The sequence below is a fragment of the Mercenaria mercenaria genome, chromosome 6 (assembly GCF_021730395.1).
Source record: "Mercenaria mercenaria strain notata chromosome 6, MADL_Memer_1, whole genome shotgun sequence".
Lineage (NCBI taxonomy): Eukaryota > Metazoa > Mollusca > Bivalvia > Venerida > Veneridae > Mercenaria > Mercenaria mercenaria.
The window spans coordinates 8274435-8299412 of NC_069366.1; the positions used below are offsets into that span (position 1 = coordinate 8274435).

General features: G+C 34.4%; 1 protein-coding gene across 1 annotated transcript in view; it reads left to right on the forward strand.

Annotated features, from left to right (window-relative positions):
* Positions 1-24978, forward strand: part of LOC123549716 (ATP-dependent RNA helicase DDX1-like) — a 193714-nt gene that overhangs the window by 33443 nt on the left and 135293 nt on the right. Inside the window, exons 13-15 of the mRNA XM_045338033.2 lie at positions 304-444; positions 1322-1396; positions 8448-8559. Of these exons, the coding sequence (XP_045193968.2) occupies positions 304-444; positions 1322-1396; positions 8448-8559 (328 nt within the window). The remainder of the gene's footprint in view (positions 1-303; positions 445-1321; positions 1397-8447; positions 8560-24978) is intronic.

Genomic DNA, 24978 nt, shown 5'->3' on the forward strand with positions numbered 1-24978 from the left:
TCTGACGTCATGTCTGTTTACGCGCGTCTGTTTCCCGCGCTGAGATTAAAAATTGTTGCAAAATGCACATCTCAACGTAATTGAGTATAAAATAAAAAGAAAATCTGTTTGTTTTGAGTGAATATGGAATATATCTCACTGAGAAGTGAGAAAATGTTCACATTTTCACTCGCGCTACGTGCTCATGAAAATATTTAAAATTTTCTCACTTCTCAGTGAGATATATTCCATATTCACTCAAAACAAACAAATATTCTCTATTTATTCTGTAATTTGTTGAGCATTGTTTATTGTGAATTTCAGGATGGTTTGTTAAGTCAGGGTTATACAGACCTGATCAATCGTCTTCATGCTCAGATTCCAAAGGTTACGAATGATGGCAAACGTCTGCAGATGGTCGTCTGCTCAGCTACATTACACTCATTTGATGTGAAGAAAATGGCTGTATGTTGACATTTTAATTTTGACCTGGCATTTACATGCATACCTACTCACAACTTCCTTACAACCCACATAATAGAAAAGGTACTTGACTTCCACACACCCCATATATATAACAGATGTGTTTACTTCCGCACACCCCACGTATAGAAATGATGTGTTTACTTTCATACACCCCACATATAGAAAAGACATGTTTAATTTGCACACCCCACACATAGAAAAGATGTGTTACTTCCACACACCCCACATATAAAAAAAGATTGTTTACTTCCACACACCCCACATATAGAAAAGATGTGTTTACTTCCACACACCCCACATATAAAAAAGATTGTTTACTTCCACACACCCCATATATAAAAAAGATAGTTTACTTCCACACACCCTACATATAGAAAAGATGTTTACTTCCACACCCCCCCCCCCCATATATATATAACAGATGTGTTTACTTCCACACACCCCATATATAGAAAAGATGTGTCCAACACAAGTTTTTGCTCATTTGTTGGATGCTCATGATCTGTAATCTCTAGTGATACCTATTTGTTTCAGTAAAAAATTGTTCTCTTAAAAGTTGTTGGAAGTAGTATTTTGTAGAAGTAGCCACTTACGTAAAATTATTCTCCAGTTATTGCTATGTTGCTTACCATATTTTTGTTCAGTTAGTATTTATTTAAGACTCTCCTAAACCCATACAGGGTCTTTTAGGGAAAACAGATCATATTTCTAGGAAATGAAGTAGCCTGGTTCGGCAATGTTAAAGGAAGAATCCAGACATAATATAACTATAATATATATATATATATATATATATAGCTCTTTACTTTAAGCATAAAATCAGTAAAAGATCCCTTCTTTCATATTTTGCTTTCAGGAACGATTGATGTATTTCCCGACATGGATAGATCTAAAAGGCCAAGATTCAGTACCGGAGACCGTACATCATTGTGTAAGTAACACACCTATCTACAGCAATAGCCATGTATACTGAAGCAGCACAGTTATCATGTCTGGACATGCATACTGAAGCAGCACAGTTATCGTGTCTGGACATGCATACTGAAGCAACACAGTTACCGTGTCTGGACATGTATAGTGAAGCAGCACAGTTATCATGTCTGGACATGTTTACTGAAGCAGCACAGTTATCATGTCTCGACATGCATACTGAAGCAGCACAGTTATCATGTCTCGACATGTATACTGAAGCAGCACAGTTACCGTGTCTGGACATGCATACTGAAGCAGCACAGTTATCATGTCTCGACATGCATACTGAAGCAGCACAGTTATCATGTCTCGACATGTAGTTATCATGTCGCGGCATGTATACTGAATCAGCACAGTTATCATGTCTGGACATGCATACTGAAGCAGCACAGTTATCATGTCTCGACATGCATACTGAAGCAGCACAGTTATCATGTCTTGACATATATACTGAAGCAGCACAGTTATCATGTCTGACATGTATACTGAAGCAGCACAGTTATCATGTCTGGACATGCATACTGAAGCAGCACAGTTATCATGTCTCGACATGCATACTGAAGCAGCACAGTTATCATGTCTCGACATGCATACTGAAGCAGCACAGTTATCATGTCTCGACATGTAGTTATCATGTCGCGACATGTATACTGAATCAGCACAGTTATCATATCTGGACATGCATACTGAAGCAGCACAGTTATTATGTCTCGACATGCATACTGAAGCAACACAGTTATCATGTACTTGTCCCTTATCTCTGTGTTTGTTGGAAGAAGCATTATCCAGCTGGTTTTGCAGGAGGTCAGAGATATTTTTGTCAGCAGTCAAAAATAGAAATTGAAAACAGTGAGATGCAGGGATTGAAGACAATATTTACTTATAAAAAAAGAAAACAAAGAAATTGTCTACCCAGTTCATCATAAAGCTTATTATTAACCAGGTTTTCAAAAAAACATCTGTTTATTCAATTACAGTCTACTAGGGTATTCTGAACCAGTTTTCATAAAAATTAAAATTGGACTAAGCCTTCAGCATGTACAATATTGTTTATACATATTCATGAATAGATAATTTAATAGCCAGTTAAAAGCTATTATCTGATTTCTAAAATATCTCTTACTTTGTGTAATATTTAAATTTTCCCAAACTCCGTGACCTTGGCTATTTCGAGTCATTTCCGGGTATTCTGAATCACTATTGCTGTTACTCATTTCTACCTTTAGATGTTTACTGGTGGATACTAGTTTTAAAATGAAATGCTCTTCGGAATGTTAGAAAAACTTTATGATCGGTACATCACACAAAATAATTATTTTTGATTAAAAAATAAGACCGTAATAAAAGCTGCATATATTTATAGTGACAGTTTCAACATGGAGACAAACCGCCATTCAGTGTAACACATAGTAGCAGACTTACTATTGACATGAGTTCAAGGCATATTTAAATGGTAACACTAGTAAATATTTAACGGTGATGAAAGAGAAGTGAGGTTTATATGTTATAAATAAACAACTAGTTGATATAGAATAGAACTGACAAGAGTACAATGATTTGTAATACCCCATATTTTATGATTTTTGTTTAATATAAACAACTTTTTTATATGTGATGTTAAAATATTTATATATCTATAGTGTGATAGGTATATATTTTACACCATGTCCATGTATTATTTATCTGTGTACATCACCTGACAATAAAGTAAGAGTATCTTGAAGAGAGCAGGGCTATATTTTCTCGGCAAAAATTAGCATCTCGACTCAATATACAACATACTTAAACTGTGTTTATCGTTTGAAAAATAGGTAAATAATGTAACCTACAGGTTTTTAATATGCGCAGATACTTAAAGTATACAAACATAACAATTTTCTTAATTTTCCTGAGATAATTGTTTTCATCAGCTGTGCAACGTTTAAAGTGGCCCACATTTAGACTGATTCAGAAAACCCGAGTAGACTGTGCTGTAGTTATACCCCCACCAAACATGTTTGAGGGGGGTATATAGGAGTCAGTTTTGTCACATCGCGTCGCGTCCCGAAATCTATTATCTCAGTTATTACCAAATGGATTTGATTCAAACTTAAAATACATGTTCCACCTTATCACCCACATCATGTGACACAAGGTGCATAACTCTTGACACCAAGTTTTCATGAATTATGTCCCCTTTTACCTAGAATTTAAGGTTAATTTTGTTGTATTTTCACTATATCTCAGTTATTACTAAATGGATTTGATTCAAACTTAAAATAGATGTTCCACCTCATCACCCACATCATGTGACTTAAGGTGCATAACTCTGACACCATTTTTTTATGAATTATGCCCCTTTTTACTTAGAATTTAAGGTTGATTTTGATGTATTTTCACTTTATCTCAGTTACTACTGAATGGATTTGATTCAAACTTAAAATAGATGTTCCACCTCATCACCCACATCATGTGCCCACATCATGTGACACAAGGTGCATAACTCTGACACCAAGTTTTCATGAATTATGTCCCCTTTTACTTAGAATTTAAGGTTAATTTTGTTGTATTTTCGCTAGATCTCAGTTATTACTAAATGGGTGGTTTTCAAAATAATGAAGCAAAAGTGTGACATAGGGGTTGAAAATTCAAACTTATTTCTTATGGTGGTCACCTATTTTTTATTATAGCAAATACTTCATATTTGAAGGAAATAACTTTGGGGAAGTGTTGAGAAATGCCAATCAGAAAATATTTCAGCCTTTAATTCAAAAGTTCAGTGAATTTCCAGTAAGGTGGGTGATAAATGTTGCATGGTTTTATGACAAGGAAATATGTATTACAGTAATTTTTTCAACATAAATGATAAGTAATGGGTGTATGTGTATGGTTTGAAACTTATTTAATCATATGTTTGTGGACATTGGTTTTTAAAATCACCCTTTCTGCACAAATTTGACATGAAAATAAAACTTTACCTAGAAAAGTTGTTGCTGAATGCAAAATAACTATCATATAATTATAAAACCAACTTTTTTCTGACATGTTGCATGTTTATAAACCACATGCCAAATTTCAAGAATGTCCAATAATTCTAATTTCTAGAATTGTCTACTCAAAATTGAGTTATTTTAAAGATGCACAGGGGACACATACTGAAGATCAGTGTAATATTCATCCATTATTAGTTTTCTATTCATAAAAAGACTACTGGTAATAAACTTTAGACAAATACTATCAAAAAATAGTTTATTCCACAAAATAACTACAAAATTGAAAATTTTCACTACAAAAACATGAAAATTCAACAAAATGTAATGCTTTTAAATGAAAAATAAGTGACTTTATACATAACTAACACACTGAAATCATTTAATTTACATGAACTGCTTATTCATATTAGAAAAATAACAAAATACCATGCATGATAAAAAGGAATAGTAAAATTCATACATACTTTATAATGTTACTAAAAAGGGTGCACAGGGGACAAATTGTATCAAAATATTTATTCATAGAATATGTTCATGGTAGTAAAATTCTTTTAACTACATAATATTTACTAGTGAACCTTTACATATTTAGGTAAACTTAAGAGCTTAAGAAGCAATAAAACTGATGTTTCCACTTTTAAACTTGAAAATTGGCAACTTCGGAAAAAAATGCAAACAATGAATTTTTAATTGTCCAGGGTTTCTTATATAATGCTAAATTATCAAGTAATGCCTAAATTTTGCATACACACTGCTAAGAATATAGAAATGCCACCACAAATTACAGTAATGCTATGATAATTGATATATGTCAAAAAAAGGGTGCACAGGGGACATCACTTTTGGCTTTGTGAATGTTTAACAGTCAGTAATATGTGAAGTTGAAGGCTGCTTTTGTATCTGTTGTAACTCCCTTTCAAGGAAAATAAAGTAAAATCCCATTTTATTTAAAGAATAAAAGAAATCTGACACTTAACAACTGAAAAGGTGCACAGGGGACATTTTTAGGTGTATAGACATTCATCAAGTTTCTGAGAAAGTCGATTTATTAAAGAAAAAAATCATACTGTGTCTTCACAGCTGAAAGGATAAAGATCTTAGAAAAACATTAAGACTTTTGAAAAGTAATAGGGTTATGAAATTGTAGTGTTCAACATTTAAATTTAGTATTTTTTTCACTATTTTTCGTGAAAAGGGTTCCATCACAAGATGTGAAATATTAGTAACAATAAGATGTAGGTAATGAAAAGAAGTATTTTATTTAAATGTGCAGAGTTTAAGTTACATTAAAAAGCCAAAGCTGTAACAATAAATCATGGTTTTAAAAAGTAAACCTCAGTTGAAAACTATACTTCATGTAAAATGTCACACTTTTTTGGGTGCACAGGGGACAAAATTAGCTATATAATTTAATATAACTTTAAAACTGCTTGAGCCATCAAGATAAAATTGCACACATTTATTGAGTACATTGATTTGGATATATTTTGCTCCAAAACACATTCTAAAACTGAACTGAATTGAAGTAAGGTGAGAGAGAAGAAAAAGCTTCATTATTTTGAAAACCACCCACATGGATTTGATTCAAACTTAAAATATTGTTCCACCTCATCACCCAGATGATGTGACATAAGGTGCTTAACTCTGACATAAATTTTTTATGAATTATGTCCCCTTTTACTTTAAATTTAATGTTGATTTTGATGTATTTTCACTATATCTCAATTATTACAAAATGGATTTGATTCAAACTTAAAATAGATGTTCCACCTCATCACCCACATCATGTGACACAAGGTGCATAACTCTGGCACCAATTTTTCATGAATTATGCCCCTTTTTACTTAGAATTTAAGGTTAATTTTGATGTATTTTCACTATATCTCAATTACTACTGAATTGATTTGATTCAGACTTAAAATAGATGTTCCACCTCATCACCCACATCATGTGACATAAGGTGCATAACTCTGACACTATTTTTCTTGAATTGTGTCCCCTTTTACCTAGAATTTAAGGTTAATTTTGATGTATTTTCACTATATCTCATTCTGATTGGCTTAGAGCCAAAGGGAAGTAAACTTTTTTAACCTTTGTACTGAGTTTCTTCCCCTTAAATTCCAGGAATTAGTCTATTTTTAGAAATCCTATTTTTAGATTTTCAATATTTTAGGTATTTTTCTAACTTTTTTATTATAAGTCCTATGTAAAAAGTAAAAACATTTTTCCGTGGTAACATGGGTCGGTAAGACACTTTTTTGTATTCACTTTTAGTGTATCTCTAATATTAGAGATTTAATATATTTACTAGTATTACTATACTACTATTATACTAGTATTACTTATATGTGGAAGCCCAGGATGAAGTACTCCAAAGTATTTTTAAGATTCCTTTTGGTTGCCATTCTTCTGTGACAAGACTGTATGGTGGGGGTATGAGTCACTCCTGTGACAGTTCTAGTTTAGGTTGAGATATTGAAATGAAACTTGGCCTATAGTTTCCTTATAGTAAGACCTATAATTGGTTTCCCAAGAATTTTCTTTCCAAAAGTTGTGTGAAGAGATGATTGATAGATAAAACATTGAAGTTCTTGTTCTGTCTCCCAGTATATGTGGAGTCTCTCCATTCTGTCTGTCACAAAATTTTGTCAGGTGTACTTGTATGAAACTACTGGTGGGATTGCAACTTAACTTTGTATGGATATTTAGTACCATGGGTAGTATTGTATATTGTTGGCAGTTTTTGGGTTGTTATAGTGAATTCATAGCCCCTTAAAGTTCAGTTTTGCCACTAGCAATCGATTGTAGATTTGTAGTCATTTCAACATTTAGATTGATAGCTTGATATATGTATAGGCTCTCTAAAAATTAATAAAGGGAGGTAATATAATTACAAATTATTGTTGGTTAACGATATCTTGGTAAGTGAATTGTGAATCATATGGTAATATGAGGTAAGAATAATAAGAAAATAAGAAACTGTAGCAAATCTGTAAAATAATGAGAGTATTTTTGTATGAATCCTTCATTAAAAGTTTGATAGTCTAGATATATTTCAAACGGAACATACATTACTGATTTTAAAAGGACAGTTTTCAATTATTTTATGTCATTTTGGATTAGGTAATTGCTATGTGTCTGGTCTGTCCCATAAACAACCAGTCTTCCGAGGAAGGTGTAGCACAAAGCTACTCTTGCATGTGTCAGCATTTCCATGTAGAAGTCAAGCTGACAGCATACTTAATATCTTGTCATCTTTCAGGGACCATCATGTTGGGCATATGTGTTTTAGTTTTAGTTCTTGTTAATCAATTATGGTTGCTTACAATTTTTTACACAATTTATGCCAGTACCCATTTTTCTTTTTCAAAAAAATAAAATTGTATCACAAAATCTGCTGAAATGAAGCAGTATTGGGAGACCTGTGCTTTTCTTAAAGCTGTCTCTAGTTATACTTTTGTACAGTTGTTATATGTTGGTCGGTAAACCTACCAGAACTGAAACTTTGTAGTCGCTGTAACCACTGTAGATGATTTCAATATACTTTGGTCAGATTTTGGTTCAGATCATAAAAGCAGCACTGAATTAAAATTTTATTAACTTGAGGCTGATAATGATGGGTAGGACTTGTTACTTTAATAAAGTAACCCTGATATTATTAAGATTTTTTTTGTGCAGAAAATAGTGCAATTTAAGATTTGTTTTGTGTGTAGAAAATACTTAGTGCAATTTAAGATATTTTTTGTGTGTAGAAAATACTTAGTGCAATTTAAGATTTTTTTTGTAAGATTTTTTTTGTGTGTAGAAAATACTTAGTGCAATTTAAGAATTTTTGTGTGTGTAGAAAATACTTAGTGCAATTTAAGATATTTTTTGTATGTAGAAAATACTTAGTGCAATTTAAGATTTTTGTTGTGTGTAGAAAATGCTTAGTGCAATTTAAGATTTTTTTTGTGTGTAGAAAATACTAAGTGCAATCAAACTTTAAAGAACTAATCAAAGTGATGCTATAATATTTACTGTCTGCTGTTATTGTAGGTGTGTATGGTTGACCCAACGAGGGATACCCGCTGGAAGAACTTCAAGCAGCATATAGAAACAGATGGTGTACATCATGAAGATAGGATACAGCCTCATGGAACCAGTCAAGGTTTGTGTTTGTACCATATTACAGTTGACAGAAAGATAGGATACAGCCTCATGGAACCAGTCAAGGTTTGTGTTTGTACCATGTTACAGTTGACAGAAAGATAGGATACAGCCTTATGGAACCAGTCAAGGTTTATGATTGTACCATGTTACAGTTGACAGAAAGATAGGATACAGCCTCATGGAACCAGTCAAGGTTTGTGTTTGTACTATATTACAGTTGACAGAAAAGTAGGATACAGCCTCGTGGAACCAGTCAAGGTTGTGTTTGTACATATTACAGTTGACAGATACAATGAGTAGGATGTACAGCCTCGTGGAACCAGTCAAGGTTTGTGTTTGTACCATATTACAGTTGACAGAAAGATAGGATACAGCCTTATGGAACCAGACAAGGTTTGTAATAGTACCATATTACAGTTGACAGAAAGATAGGATACAGCCTCATGGAACCAGTCAAGGTTTGTGTTTGTACCATATTACAGTTGACAGAAAGATAGGATACAGCCTCATGGAACCAGTCAAGGTTTGTGTTTGTACCATATTACAGTTGACAGAAAGATAGGATACAGCCTTATGGAACCAGTCAAGGTTTATGATTGTACCATGTTACAGTTGACAGAAAGATAGGATACAGCCTCATGGAACCAGTCAAGGTTTGTGTTTGTACTATATTACAGTTGACAGAAAAGTAGGATACAGCCTCGTGGAACCAGTCAAGGTTTGTGTTTGTACTATATTACAGTTGACAGAAAAGTAGGATACAGCCTCGTGGAACCAGTCAAGGATTGTGTTTGTACCATATTACAGTTGACAGAAAGATAGGATACAGCCTCGTGGAACCAGTCAAGGTTTGTGTTTGTACCATATTACAGTTGACAGAAAGATAGGATACAGCCTTATGGAACCAGACAAGGTTTGTAATAGTACCATATTACAGTTGACAGAAAGATAGGATACAGCCTCATGGAACCAGTCAAGGTTTGTTATTGTATACCGGCACAACCAGTTTTTGACCGCTTAACAGGTTTTCTGTCCAGTTTTGTACAAATGCAAGTCCAAATGTTTGGTTTATTGTCTCACACTTTCTATCAGCATAAGTGCTATAAAAGCATACCATTTAAGTTTCAAGTTTCTTACTGATCGAATCCCTGGCATGATGATTTTGAAAGCCATCAGAATGAAGTCATGCTGAAAATTTACAACCTAAATCCGACCACAGGTGGTATTTTCATTTCAGCAAAAAGAAACAGCACTAAACTTTTACTGTAGTTTAATTACAACATGGCAAAGATAGAACACTCACAAATCAAGTCTGGCAACAAACACCAAAACCAACATGGCAGATCAATATACTGTAGGTACACTTGCCTAAATTGGCACCTAGATTACAGGGGGTAGGGTAAAGTAAATGGCAGACAAAAGTTAGTGCATTATCTAAAGAACTATATCATGTGCTCAATTACTCCAGAGAACCAGGGTGTCACATCTGCTACATTGATAGCTGTCACAGATGACAATGTATCATATTATTGCCAAGCTTTTGACACTCCGAATATTTCAAATTGCTTAGAAAATGAAGAAAACTGTTGCAAGGACAGGCATCATGATTGCATTGTCAAAATAATTTAATTACAGTATGCTTCACAATTCTGGCAGTAAACATGTGTTAAGCAATATACATTTAGAACAAAAGATATATAAATACTGATACTGGTTTAAGTAAGAATATGTAGTAGACAAGGAAACATGCAGGTTTTTTAGTAATAAGAAAAACCTCGTGAAAACATGGTACTGCTACATAAATGGAATTTATATAAACTTCCAAGTACCAAAACTGAAGGAGAATAGGTTCCTGACATGTTCTGTCTCTGCTGTAAACAGTGAAACAATCACAACTGATAAATTTGGCTTTTAAAGATTTTTATCATACAAAGTCCTAGTCGGTCGAAAATAGATTGTGGTCGAAAATAGGTTGTGTGGGGATACCATATTACAGTTGACAGAAAGATCTATAGGATACAGCCTCATGGAACCAGTCAAGGTTTATGATTGTACCATGTTACAGTTGACAGAAAGATAGGATACAGTCTTATGGAACCAGTCAAGGTTTGTAATTGTACCATATTACAGTTGACAGTTTCTGTTAATGTGTAAAGAGGTCCATTGTTTGAATTGTCAGTGTTCACCGTGTCCATTGTATATGTTGCATTTACGGCAAGTATGCTAAATACACGGTTTATTGTACGTCCCATTACAGGCATTTCCTGTTGATTTTGTTAATATATGATGGACACGATGGTGTTGGGATCTATACAATAGATTTTCGAAGTATTGCAGATGTATGCAACAATCAGGTAACATGATCTTCATGGAGTTCTTATTAGTAGATAATTTCTTGGAGAATTCAACAAAATTCCTATATTAAAAGAGAGAAGAATTCACTGAATTAATCAATGTGCAAGGCTTGCCGTGAAGTCTAAAACTGGCACATTTGATTGGTCAGTTATGAACATAGTTCTGAAGTTGACATGTGCAAGGTTGTTTTCTGAGGCTGCTCAGCAAAAGCTTGTTTTATAACCTAGAAACCTGTTGAGCTACGTAGATCGAGGCACAGGTGCTGAACATAATTTTTTCCCTGTATGATACAATAAAAGGTTTGAAATGGCCCTATTTTAATGCATGTGACAGGTGTTATATTTCAGCCTGATTCCATGTATAGAGCAGTGCCATAGTTAAAACAGTGTTCGTGTATCCATACCTTGATCATTTATCTTTATACCTCTATAATCATCAAACATAATTAATGAAGGCCTTCAAAAATCTTTTTTTGTTGATTTTTAGCTCACCTGAGCAATGCCCAGGTGAGTTTTCGTGATAGCTTGATGTCCGGCGTCTGTCTGTCGTCTGTCAACATTTAGCTTGTGTATGCGATAGAGGCTGTATTTTTCAACTGATCTTCATGGAATTTGGTCAGAATGATAACCTTGATGAAATCTAGGCCAAGTTCGAAAACAGGTCATCTGGGTTCAAAAACTAGGTCACTAGTTCAAGTCAAAGAAAAGCCTTGTGTATGCGATAGAGGCTGTATTTTTCAATTGATCTTCATGAAATTTAGTAAGAATGGTTGCATTGGTGAAATCTAGGTCAGTTTCGAAAATGGGTCATCTGGGGCCAAAAACTAGGTCACTAGGTCAAATCAAAGAAAAACCTTGTGTATGCGATGGAGACTGTATTTTTCAATTGATTTTCATGAATTTTAGTCAGAATGATTACCTTGATGAAGCTAGGTGGAGTACAAAAATGGGTCATCTGGGGTCAAAAAATTGGTCACTAGGTCAAATCAAAGAAAAACCTTATGTATGCGATAGAGGCTGTATTTTTCAATTGATCTTCATGAAACTTTGTCAGAATGATTACCTTGATATAATCTAAGCCATGTTCGAAAATGGGTCATCTGGGTTCAAAAACTAGGTCACTAGGTCAAATCAAAGAAAGACCTAGTGTATGCAATAGAGGCTGTATTTTTCAATTGATCTTCATGAAATTTTGTCAGAATGATTGCCTTGATGAAATCAAGGTCAAGTTTGAATATGGGTCACCTTGGGCTAAAAACTAGGTCACTCGTTCAAATCAAAGAAAATCCTTGTGTATGCAATACAAACTGTATTTTTCAGTTGATCTTCATGACATTTTGTCAGAATGATTGCCTTGGTGAAATCTAGGTCAAGTTTGAATATGGGTCATCTGGGGTCAAAAAGTAGGTCACTAGATCAAATCAAAGAAAAACCATGTGTCTGCAATAGAGGCTGTATTTTTCAACTGTTCTTCATGAAATTTTGTCATAATGATTGCCTTGATGAAATCTAGGCTAAGTTCGAAAATGGGTCATCTAGGATCAGAAACTAGGTCACTAGGTCAAATCAAAGAAAAACCTTGTGTACATGATAGAGGCTGTATTTTTCAATTGATCTTCATGAGATTTTGTCAGAATGATTGCCTTGATGAAATCTAGGTTGAGTTTGAATATGGGTCATCTTGGGTCAAAAGTAGGTCACTAGGTCAAATCAAAGAAAAACATTGTGTATGTGAAAGAGGCTGTATTTTTCAATTGATCTTCATGAAATTTGCTCAGTATCATTGCCTTCATGAAATCTAGGTCAAGTTTGAATATGGGTCATCTGGAGTTAAAAATTAGGTCACTGTGTCATATCAAAGAAAATACTTGTTTAAACTCAAGAGACCACATTTTTGGTCCAATCCTAATGAAAATTGGTGTGTTTCTCAGGTGAGTGACCTAGGGGCATCTTGGCCCTATTGTTTTGAAAATAGGGTAAAACCTGTCCTCTGTTTTTACATTAAATTGAAAAATGTAGACTAGTAACAAGACTTTATCTGTCTCAAGTGAAATCACATTTCCGCTTGTCGATGAAAAAACTGTAAAAAAACTGAGGTCTATCTTATCCTTAATTGAAGCACAGTCACATATATATGCATACTATATCTGGAGGGGTCTGGGGGGTAAGATACTCCCTTGGAAAAAGTTTAAATTGCAGAATAGTTTTGGTGCACTAAGATGTATAGAGATATAACCTAGACTATTTTGAAATTATTTTATTATATGATATACCATGCTTGTGAATGTTCTGTCAGTCCCCAGCCTTTTGGTCTAATTGACAAATAGTTACCATACCATCAGGTGTAAGCACATCAAATTGAAGAACAGAAGATTGGTAAATTAATGTCATATTGGTTTTTACTTTTGGGATTTGAGAAAAATGAAATTTCAATAATACATAGTGTGCAACCTACATTTTTGACCAATCAGAGTGAGTTATTTTTAAAAAAAATGTGGCTTTTGGAAGAACAGCTCTACACGCTGAAGAGCTTCAACTGAATGCGCATGCATTCCAATGACTGCCCCTTCTTCGTATTTCAAAGGAAGCCAACACATTTTTGTTAGTCAAAGGTGGGGGGTGGGGAATCCAACACGACTGACTCTGCAATTCTGATTGGTCAGACGTAGATTTCACACTATGTCAGATAGAGTACATGAAGAGAATTCTTCGAGAAAAAGAAACCTCGGTCGGTCACTCCCTGTCGGTTTCTTTTTCATGAAGAATTCACTTCATAAACCCTATCTGTAACATAGAGGATATTTGTTTGTTTCAGTGTAAGATTGAATATTTTTCACAAGTGAACACCAGATGCAATATTTTCATGAGTGGCATAGCCACAAGTGAAACTGTAAGGTATTGTGTTCATGAGTGAAAGATATCTTTTTTTTTTTCATACTTTGGCTAAGTATGATCATTTTATAGTTTTTGTACCAGTGAAAGATATGTTGATATTATAAAGACAATCACAGACATAGATAGTTGAGGGAAATATCAGCAAATGTAAATAATCTTTACAGTTACCATCTATGCATATTAACTAGAGACGATTATTTGACCTACCGGTTCTGTAACCGTCACTGAAAAATAAGCTAGGCTAAGAAACCCAAACTGTCATCGATTTGTTTGTTTGTTTGTTTGTTTGACTGAGAAACCCCAGTATTAACATTATCAATGTTACAGAACAAGTCTGACAAATGGAATGAAGCTGAGTCGACTTGGTCCTATGAGGGGTTGTTTTTTTTTGGTCTTAGAATCAAATTAAATGATTTTCAGATGTTTCTGTCTGATATTTGATATTATCTAAATGCTCTCATTTTCATTTGAGTTGTTAAGATAACATTATAATGTTTTAATCTAAAATATATTAATGAAAGTTCAAAAAGGCTGTAAAGTTGAATGCTTTTTAAATGTATTTGTCTGGTATTTTACATTACCAAAATTGCTGTCATTCCAAGAAAAACATAATGTGTACTTGTGATGGAAGAACAAGGTTCTATAAAGTTTTATAAAATCACATTTTTGTTTTGATTCTCCTGTAAATCCTGGTTTAACTTGCAATTTTTATTGTTTGCTTACAATTGATCCTTACCATCATTGTGAAAGAATAAAAGCCTATTATGACAACTCGAGGCGAATAATATACATTGTTATATTTAACCGTAATGAAGCAAATTCTAGAAGTACTTTTTATGCCCCCGAAGGGAGGCATATAGTTTTTGAACTGTCTGTCGGTCTGTCAGTCTGTCGGTCTGTCCGCAATTTTCGTGTCCGGTCTATATCTTTGTCATCGATGGATAGATTTTCAAATAACTTGGCATGAATTTGTACCACAGTAAGACGACGTGTCGCGCGCAAGACCCAGGTCCGTAGCTCAAAGGTCAAGGTCACACTTAGACGTTAAAGGATAGTGCATTGATGGGCGTGTCTGGCCCATATCTTTGTCATCGATGGTTGTGAATGTTCTGTCAGTCCCCAGCCTTTTGGTCTAATTGACAAATAGTTACCATACCATCAGGTGTAAGCACATCAAATTGAAGAACAGAAGATTGGTAAATTAATGTCATATTGGTTTTTACTTTTGGGATTTGAGAAAAATGAAATTTCAATAATACATAGTGTGCAACCTACATTTTTGAGCAATCAGAGTGAGTTATTTTTAAAAAAAATGTGGCTTTTGGAAGAACAGCTCTACACGCTGAAGAGCTTCAACTGAATGCGCATGCATTCCAATGACTGCCCCTTCTTCGTATTTCAAAGGAAGCCAACACATTTTTGTTAGTCAAAGGTGGGGGGGTGGGGAATCCAACACGACTGACTCTGCAATTCTGATTGGTCAGACGTAGATTTCACACTATGTCAGATAGAGTACATGAAGAGAATTCTTCGAGAAAAAGAAACCTCGGTCGGTCACTCCCTGTCGGTTTCTTTTTCATGAAGAATTCACTTCATAAACCCTATCTGTAACATAGAGGATATTTGTTTGTTTCAGTGTAAGATTGAATATTTTTCACAAGTGAACACCAGATGCAATATTTTCATGAGTGGCATAGCCACAAGTGAAACTGTAAGGTATTGTGTTCATGAGTGAAAGATATCTTTTTTTTTTTCATACTTTGGCTAAGTATGATCATTTTATAGTTTTTGTACCAGTGAAAGATATGTTGATATTATAAAGACAATCACAGACATAGATAGTTGAGGGAAATATCAGCAAATGTAATATAATCTTTACAGTTACCATCTATGCATATTAACTAGAGACGATTATTTGACCTACCGGTTCTGTAACCGTCACTGAAAAATAAGCTAGGCTAAGAAACCCAAACTGTCATCGATTTGTTTGTTTGTTTGTTTGTTTGACTGAGAAACCCCAGTATTAACATTATCAATGTTACAGAACAAGTCTGACAAATGGAATGAAGCTGAGTCGACTTGGTCCTATGAGGGGTTGTTTTTTTTTGGTCTTAGAATCAAATTAAATGATTTTCAGATGTTTCTGTCTGATATTTGATATTATCTAAATTGCTCTCATTTTCATTTGAGTTGTTAAGATAACATTATAATGTTTTAATCTAAAATATATTAATGAAAGTTCAAAAAGGCTGTAAAGTTGAATGCTTTTAAATGTATTTTGTCTGGTATTTTACATTACCAAAATTGCTGTCATTCCAAGAAAAACATAATGTGTACTTGTGATGGAAGAACAAGGTTCTATAAAGTTTTATAAAATCACATTTTTGTTTTGATTCTCCTGTAAATCCTGGTTTAACTTGCAATTTTTATTGTTTGCTTACAATTGATCCTTACCATCATTGTGAAAGAATAAAAGCCTATTATGACAACTCGAGGCGAATAATATACATTGTTATATTTAACCGTAATGAAGCAAATTCTAGAAGTACTTTTTATGCCCCCGAAGGGAGGCATATAGTTTTTGAACTGTCTGTCGGTCTGTGTCTGTCGGTCTGTCCGCAATTTTCGTGTCCGGTCTATATCTTTGTCATCGATGGATAGATTTTCAAATAACTTGGCATGAATTTGTACCACAGTAAGACGACGTGTCGCGCGCAAGACCCAGGTCCGTAGCTCAAAGGTCAAGGTCACACTTAGACGTTAAAGGATAGTGCATTGATGGGCGTGTCTGGCCCATATCTTTGTCATCGATGGATGGATTTTCAAATAACTTGGCATGAGTGTGTACCACAGTAAGACGATGTGTCGTGCGCAAGACCCAGGTTCGTAGCTCAAAGGTCAAGGTCACACTTAGGCGTTAAAGGATAGTGCATTGATGGGCGTGTCCGGTCCATATCTTTGTCATTGATGGATGGATTTTCAAATAACTATGCATGAATGTGTGCCACAGTAAGACGACATGTCACACGCAAGACCCAGGTCTGTAGCTCAAAGGTCAAAGTCACACTTAGATGTTAAAGGTAATTTTTCATGATAGTGCATTGATGGGCATGTCCGGTCCATATCTTTGTCATTCATGCATGGATTTTAAAATAACTATGCATGAATGTGTGACACAGTAAGACGACGTGTCGCGCGCAAGACCCAGCTCCGTAGGTCAAAGGTCCTAAACTCTAACATCGGCCATAACTATTCATTCAAAGTGCCATCGGGGGCATGTGTCATCCTATGGAGACAGCTCTTGTTCTATATGATATTGAATATTGTAGATTTGCCTAATGTACTGAGTGGCAGTGGGTGTGCTGCCGGGAAGTTGATGTATGTTGATTCAGTTGTTGAGAATTTCTACTGCTGGAATCACATTTTCAATAACAAGCTTTTTCTATAATTTTCCTTTTGTCGTTAGAAAGCCAAAAACAGAATATTCTGTTTTTAAGAAATCACAATTAGTTCAGAAGTTATCGTAAAAAAAGAAAACAGTTTTGAAATGGTGTGGAAATTTCAGCATATTTTTTTTTACTAATTAGAAAAAATGCAATTTTTTTCCAATTTTTTTCTTGAACATGTTGAAAGTTTCAAAATATTTTAAGTTTTTAAAATATTTCATAGTCACTGTTAATAGGAATGATTCAGACTTCTATATCAAATTAATTCCTATAATTGTACATTGTTTTCCTTTGATAACCAGTATATCGCAAATATATGCACCTTCTTTTCTATTTCATTTCGTAATTTTCCTGACTATTGATCTCTGTAAAAGCTTTAAATTCAGTTTAAATTCAATATGTATGTGCTTCACATAGTCATGTATGATACTTTATCCTACCTTCATATAAGATATAGCGCAATATCGGCCTGCCTAATAAACTTTGCTTTATCTAGTCAGTGTCAAGTTATCGCTTTTGCAGGAACTTTTGAAATCACTTCTTTTATCAAAATTTTGCATTTAAATCATCACCATTGTATTGGAAATGTCTGAACTTGGAAAATGAGTGGTCAAATCAAAGGTTTTTATCCTGAAACAAAAAAGTTATTGCTATTTTTCACTTTTACAGCACTTCAGCCGGAAATTTTGAAAACAATTTTTTTCTGAATTTTTCATTGAAACTGTTATCATTTTATTGGAAATGTTCTAACTAAGAAAATAAGTGGTAAAATCAAAAGTTTTTATCCAGAAACAAAAAAGTTATTGCATTTTTTCAATTTTCCACAAACTGAATTACACTAGCAAACGTCATATTATATGACGTCAAGTCTGCACGCTGTTGCTCTTTCCAACGACTTTTTCCTAATTTTCTGAACAGGTAGGATAAATAGAATATTAGATTACTGTCTGAATAAATTTAAATTTATTAGGCTCGTCTACGAAAAAATATAAGGCTCGGCAGAGCCTCGCCAAATATATTTTCTTCAACTCGCCTAATAAATTTAAATTAATCAGACAGTAACCTAATATTCTCTATAAATGTCTTCCAGAGATATTTCATTATTATATTTTAGAAATAGAGAGATAATCATTAATGTATCTGTGGTATATATTTATCTCTATGCCCTGAAGAAATGCTTTTCAATCTTGACACTTGTATTAAAGCTACATGTTCACTTTAAGGATTGGTTTTAACAAATAAATAGTTCCTCATAAATTATATAAAAATATGTGTCTGTCTTATTTTGTATGAAAATGTTTCTTGATCATTTCAAAAGCATGTGAAACTCTTTGTACACATACCAAACACTTTAAAGGGATTTCCGATAGTTTTTTATGCGCATCTTTCTGCGCAGCCGACACTTTCTATGGAAAACTGAAATGAAGTCAACATTTTGTTGAAACATGTTACAGACAATCTTAAATATGAGGAATCTTGAATGAAATAACATTTTTGATAAGTTTTATCAGTAATCAAATGTTGATACTGGTTTATGTTGTACTGACAAGTATCATGCCTGACAGGTATCTTGCTATTTTTGTGGTTGTGTTTTCACATCGCATTTTGGTACAAAGACAGTGTTGTTCATATAATGTAAGATAATTGACTTAGTACTGATAAGACAATATCACCTTTCAGATTATTTAGTATTCAGTTATAGAAAGAATTAAGAATTTTTAAAACTTTTTTTTAACTTCTAGCACACATACATGTAATCAATTTGGCCCGGTTCGCGCCATTTTCCGTCCGAACAGGTGTTGTATTCTTGCGGTCTTAACATAAAATTTAGCCTGGTGACCCATACATTTTTAGCCATTTTTATGCTCACAATACGATTATCTATACACAAGAAAAACAGGAAAAAATTCTATGAAAGAATTTTTTCAAAATTTAAAAAAATATTCTTCACTATGGGTATTTTTCACTGAAAAAAGTTCACAAAAGTAAATATGAAACAACATTTTTTTTCCATTTGTACCCATTATTGTAAGGATAGAGTATTACAAATATGACTATATCAAATAAGTATATAATAAAATGTGTAAAAAGAAAAAAACCTTATTGTGCTGTCTTGATGCATATTTTGGTTGGTATTTATAAAAAAGCAGAAAATTATGAAAATGTTGAAAAATCGCTAGCAGTTTCAGCAACAGTGGGTGTGTTCAAAACAATTTTTCACAAAAACAAGCCTGGCGACCTATTGTTCTTATTTGTTCATTGTTTTCAGTACAAATTTTCCTATCATATATGTGAATTTAAAAAATTTCTATGAAAGGAAAAAAACTATAGGAATTCTCTTAAAACATAGCAAACATTTTGTGCTCCGTACTATGCATGAACACTTTGCAAAGCATGCTTCTGTTGATTTTATACCAAAGGCTTGTTTCACAAGCTAAGAAATATGAACATTATTTTAGATTGAATGTTTGCATGAACAGGATTATTTTTTGTAGCACATGTGCCTAACCTGAATGCTATGATATTAGTTGAGTGACTTTTTGACTTCTGTAGTAGAATTCTGAATGTAGTTCAAAGAGTTTGTTAAAAATAACACTGAATGTACAATTAATTGATCTATTAACATTTGATTGCTATTAAAATTTATTTAATGTTGCATGACATTATTATAATAATGGTATAGAGTACCACGCAGTTTCTGTCACAAATAAATTGATTTTTATTTTGCATATTATAAAAAAGCTGCAAGAAAACAATATTAGATCAAAATGGGTTGTGTTATACCAGAACAATAGCATATAAAACAGCTTTTTAGCTTAGCTAGTTTATAGATATTTTAATGTTTTCCTTACAGCACTGTATGGTTGCTACTGAAACAAATTGACCAGAATACAGAGGAGACATTGTATAAATTGTTTTGAAGCCCCTATTAGGTAAAAGACATTGTGGAATCTTTCAGTTCTGTCAATGCAAAATACACTACAAAGCACTTGTTAGGACATGTAACTGTTGTGTTTATACAGTTTTCTTAGAATTTGTACTTCAATAAAGGGTTTCTATATTTTCCTGGTATTGTTTGAACATGATATGAAAACTGTATAGTTAATTATTCTTGACAAATATAGAAGATTGGAGGCTTGTTGAAAGGTTTCCCAATAATTAGAATTCTATGAAGTACCTGAAGCGCTGAGAGGGAAGATTAGAATGTCACTGTTCCTGACACTGCTCTCAACAGGTAGATTATTATGGTTGAGATTTCTCATTTATATGCCAGGCACAAACTGCCAGGAGCCAAATAGGGATGAAAAATCCATAAGAAAAATAATGAAGTTCACACTAACTGCCCTTCCATCAGTGGATGTAGTACACTTTGTACAGGACAGTGTATTTAAGGATGCCAGTTATATTCACACGATGAATTTTTACTGTCGTCTCATTTGTATTTTCTGGGGGACTGATTTTCATCAGTAATTCATGAAATTAAATGCAAGCAAACAAATTGTAATGTTTGAAATCAAGTCCCAAATGTATCTACTTAAATTAATATGAGCCGTGCCATGGGAAAACCAACATAGTGGGTGTGCGACCAGCATGGATCCAGACCAGCCTGCACATCCGCGCAGTCTGGTCAGGCTCCATGCTGTTCGCTAACAGTTTCTCCAATTCCAATAGGCTTTAAAAGCGAACAGCATGGAGCCTGATCAGACTGCGCGGATGCGCAGGCTGGTCTGGATCCATGCTGGTCGCACACCCACTATGTTGGTTTTCCCATGGCACAGCTCATATATATTTCTGAGTGCTACTCACCTTAACCTTTAGCCTGCTGACTGCATGCGATTTTGCCATTGCGACGAACATGCAAGCTGATCATGGTCTGCACTATTCACTACTCAGTAAATTTTCAGTGAACACACACTTGAATAATAAGTGGTACAGCTCATATTGAATGATGGACCAGTCCATTTAAGAAATATAGCGGTTTGTTGGAAAAAACTGCTTGTTCTGGTATTATATTATCCAGGTTAGCACTTTATGTGACATGTTTCAGTTGCTCCAACCAAATGTCTGCACTTCTAGCATGCTTCCTTTCTTTGATTGCTCCTTGTAACATCAAATATATCTGTATTTAATACCACTTGTTTCATACTTACAGGCTGGTATGTCTTATGAAACCAGTTTGTTATTGATGTAATAAGACTTACACACACTTGTGACCACACATTTGTGAGGTATATCACAGCCAATGGACTTACACTCACTACCACACAGTTGTGAGGTATATCACAGCCAATGGACTTACACTCACTACCATACATTTGTGAGGTATACCATAGCCAGTGTCATACTGTAGGAAGAATTACACTCACTACCGCACAGTTGTGAGGTATACCACAGCCATTGTCATACTGTAGGAAGAATTACACTCACTACCGCACAGTTGTGAGGTATACCACAGCCAATGGACTTACACTCACTACCATACATTTGTGAGGTATACCACAGCCAATAAACTTACACTCACTACCATACATTTGTGAGGTATACCACAGCCAATGGACTTACACTCACTACCATACATTTGTGAGGTATACCACAGTCAATGGACTTACACTCACTACCATACATTTGTGAGGTATACCATAGCCAGTGTCATACTGTAGGAAGAATTACACTCACTACCCCACAGTTGTGAGGTATACCACAGCCATTGTCATACTGTAGGAAGAATTACACTCACTACAGCACAGTTGTGAGGTATACCATAGCCAATGTCATACTGTAGCAAGAATTACACTCACTACCACACAGTTGTGAGGTATACCACAGCCAATGCCATACTGCATAAATGCATTAATCTTCATAAAACTTGGTCAGAATGTTTGGTATCATGAAGTCTTGTATAATTTCGACTCTGGGAGGTCATGTAGGGTCAAAAACTAGGTCACTTTGTAAAATCAAAGGAAAAGCTTGTTTATACTCTAGAGGCCACCTTTTTGCTCCAATCTTCACAAAACTTTGTCAGAATGTTTGTTTTCATCAAATCATGGACAAATTTAAATCTGGGTCATGTGGGATCAAAAACTAGGTCACTAGGTCAACAACTAGGTTACTAGACTGAACCGAAGAAAATAATACTAGAGGCCACATTTTTGCTCCAATCTTCATGAAACTTGGTCAGAATGTTTATCTCCTTGAAAACTCTGACAAGTTTGAAACTGGGTCATGTGGTTCCAAAAACTGGGTCACTAGGTCAAACATGTTTGTTATGGTGTGTTACTCTGGTGAGTGACCTAGGGCCATCATGGCCCTCTTGTTTAATTATTTCAAGAAGTAAGTCATTACCTTGCATTATTTGGATATCATGTTAACTGTTTTTGTACATTCTCATTACATTAATGTTTCTACAACATACAAGTAGTATAATGTGAGTTGTGCATGTTGTCTTAGATTAAGATATTTAGATTATAGGTACTATCTCTGAAGTGAGTATGATTAGCTAGGATAACATGTTAGCAGGTAATCACTTTAAGTATGAAAGCACAGTGAGAATGTATGGAAAAACAAAGAGTATATAGATTGTATAGTGAACACAGAAAGTGTTCAGATATTGGTAAAAATCACTATAAAGGTGTACATAAATTGATCAAGAAAGAGTTGTTTCTTCTTTCACTGTAAGTTCAGTTAATTGTGATGCATTTCTGTTAGTTTGCATGGACTTAAATATTGTACGTTTTGTTAAATTTCAAGAAGCCTCAAATCTTGCACAGGGCATGGTACATGTATGTTATGGAAGTACTTGGCAAGTTCACTTGACAATGATATATCTGTGAGTTTATGCCAGATCTCTTAAAAACTGCTAGTCCAGTGATTGTGACAAGCTCGGCATTACTATAAAATCTGTAGGAAATTGGTATAAAATTCAGGAAGCAGTAAGGCCACCATTTTTATCGAGCCTGCTTGTGGTGAGCTCGACTTGGTCATCACTCTTGGCAGTTTGGTGTTTGTGCATCCGTCCATCTGTCTGTCCGATTTTGTCCCGACCATAACTTTGACATGCATGGACCATTCTTGTTTATATTTGGCATGTCTTTTTTTTGATGTTAACCTCACTGAGAAGGAGTGTCATGCACAAACCCCATGTTCCTATCTCAAAGGTCAAGGTCACAGTTGGAGGTCAAAAGCGAATTGAAGTTTGTTTTGGAGCATTAAATTTCTTTTTAATGCATGATGGGATTTGATATAACTTGGCATGAATGTTCACCGTTATGAGACGGAGTGTCCTGCGCAAGAACCAGGCTCTAGGTTTAAGATCAAGGTCACACTTAGAGGTCAAAGGTCAGATACAAGAATGACTTTATCCGGAGAATTTCTTTTTCATGCATAGAGGGATTTTGTTGTAACTTGGCACAATTGTTCACCATCATGAGATGAAGTGTCATGTGCAAGAACCTAAAATTGCTTCCCTTTGTTGTTACTATAAATATCTTACATTGTAAATTTTTTATTACTGGTCGTAGGGGAAAATCATGACCACTTTTCTGTAGAACATCATGCATGTTACATCCAATTTTGAGGTGTATTATGAGTTATCTCTACTCAGTCTGGTAAGGATTTTTGTGTGGACTTTAGTGTTGTGTGCAAGTCCAACTCCTTTTGACAGCTGGGGGGCTCGGCATGTTGCCCGTGGGCATCTAGTTTTATTTGTCGAGCCCGCTGGGGTGAGCTCGACATAATTGTCACAATAGTTGTGTGTTTGTCCGTGCGTGTGTGCATGCATGCGTCTGGATTTTTTTGTCAGGACCATACCTTTGACATGCATGGAGCAATCTTGTTTATATTTGGCTTGAATGTTAACCTCAGTGAGACAGAGTGCCATGCACAAACCCCAGGTTCCTATCTCAAAGGTCAAGGTCACAGTAAGTGGTCAAATGGCGGGCTCGACTTGTTGCCCATGGGTGTCTAGTTTTAATTTTCTGGATTACAGGAGAGTCTTCTACATTTTCAGGAATACGGAAATAAAAAATACAATTGAAACTCAGCCTTTTTTGTATCATTTTCAATGAAAATAAGTATAGAATTGAAGTAACTGTTTTAATAACATAAATTAAGATCCATTACATAGCTTTGACTATGGCTAATTCTTTCCCAGTTGAAATTTTTAAAAAGTATGTTGGCAGTATATAACTGCCATGCAAGACCTTAAACTGCATTTACTCAACCAGTATTTTCATTTAATTATCATAAGAAAAGTATTTATAACAAGTTGAAGTATAATTTGAAAAGACTGGGGTAGATGTCTTTAAGGAGAGCTTCCTGGACAATTCCTCCCATACAAAACCCCTCCCTGAAAAAAAAAAATCCACCTGATATTTCATGAAGCAGGCAAAACCACTCCCATACATTTAACATAAGAATTCATGAAACAGACAAAACCACTCCCATACATTTAACATAAGAATTCATGAAGCAGGCAAAACCATACATTTAACATAAGAATTCATGAAACAGACAAAACCACTTCCATACATTTAACATAAGAATTCATGAAACAGACAAAACCACTCCCATACATTAAACATAAGAATTCATGAAGCAGGCAAAAACACTTCCATACATTTAACATAAGAATTCATGAAACAGACAAAACCACTCCCATACATTTAACATAAGAATTCATGAAACAGACAAAACCACTCCCATATATTTCAGCATCAAAAACTA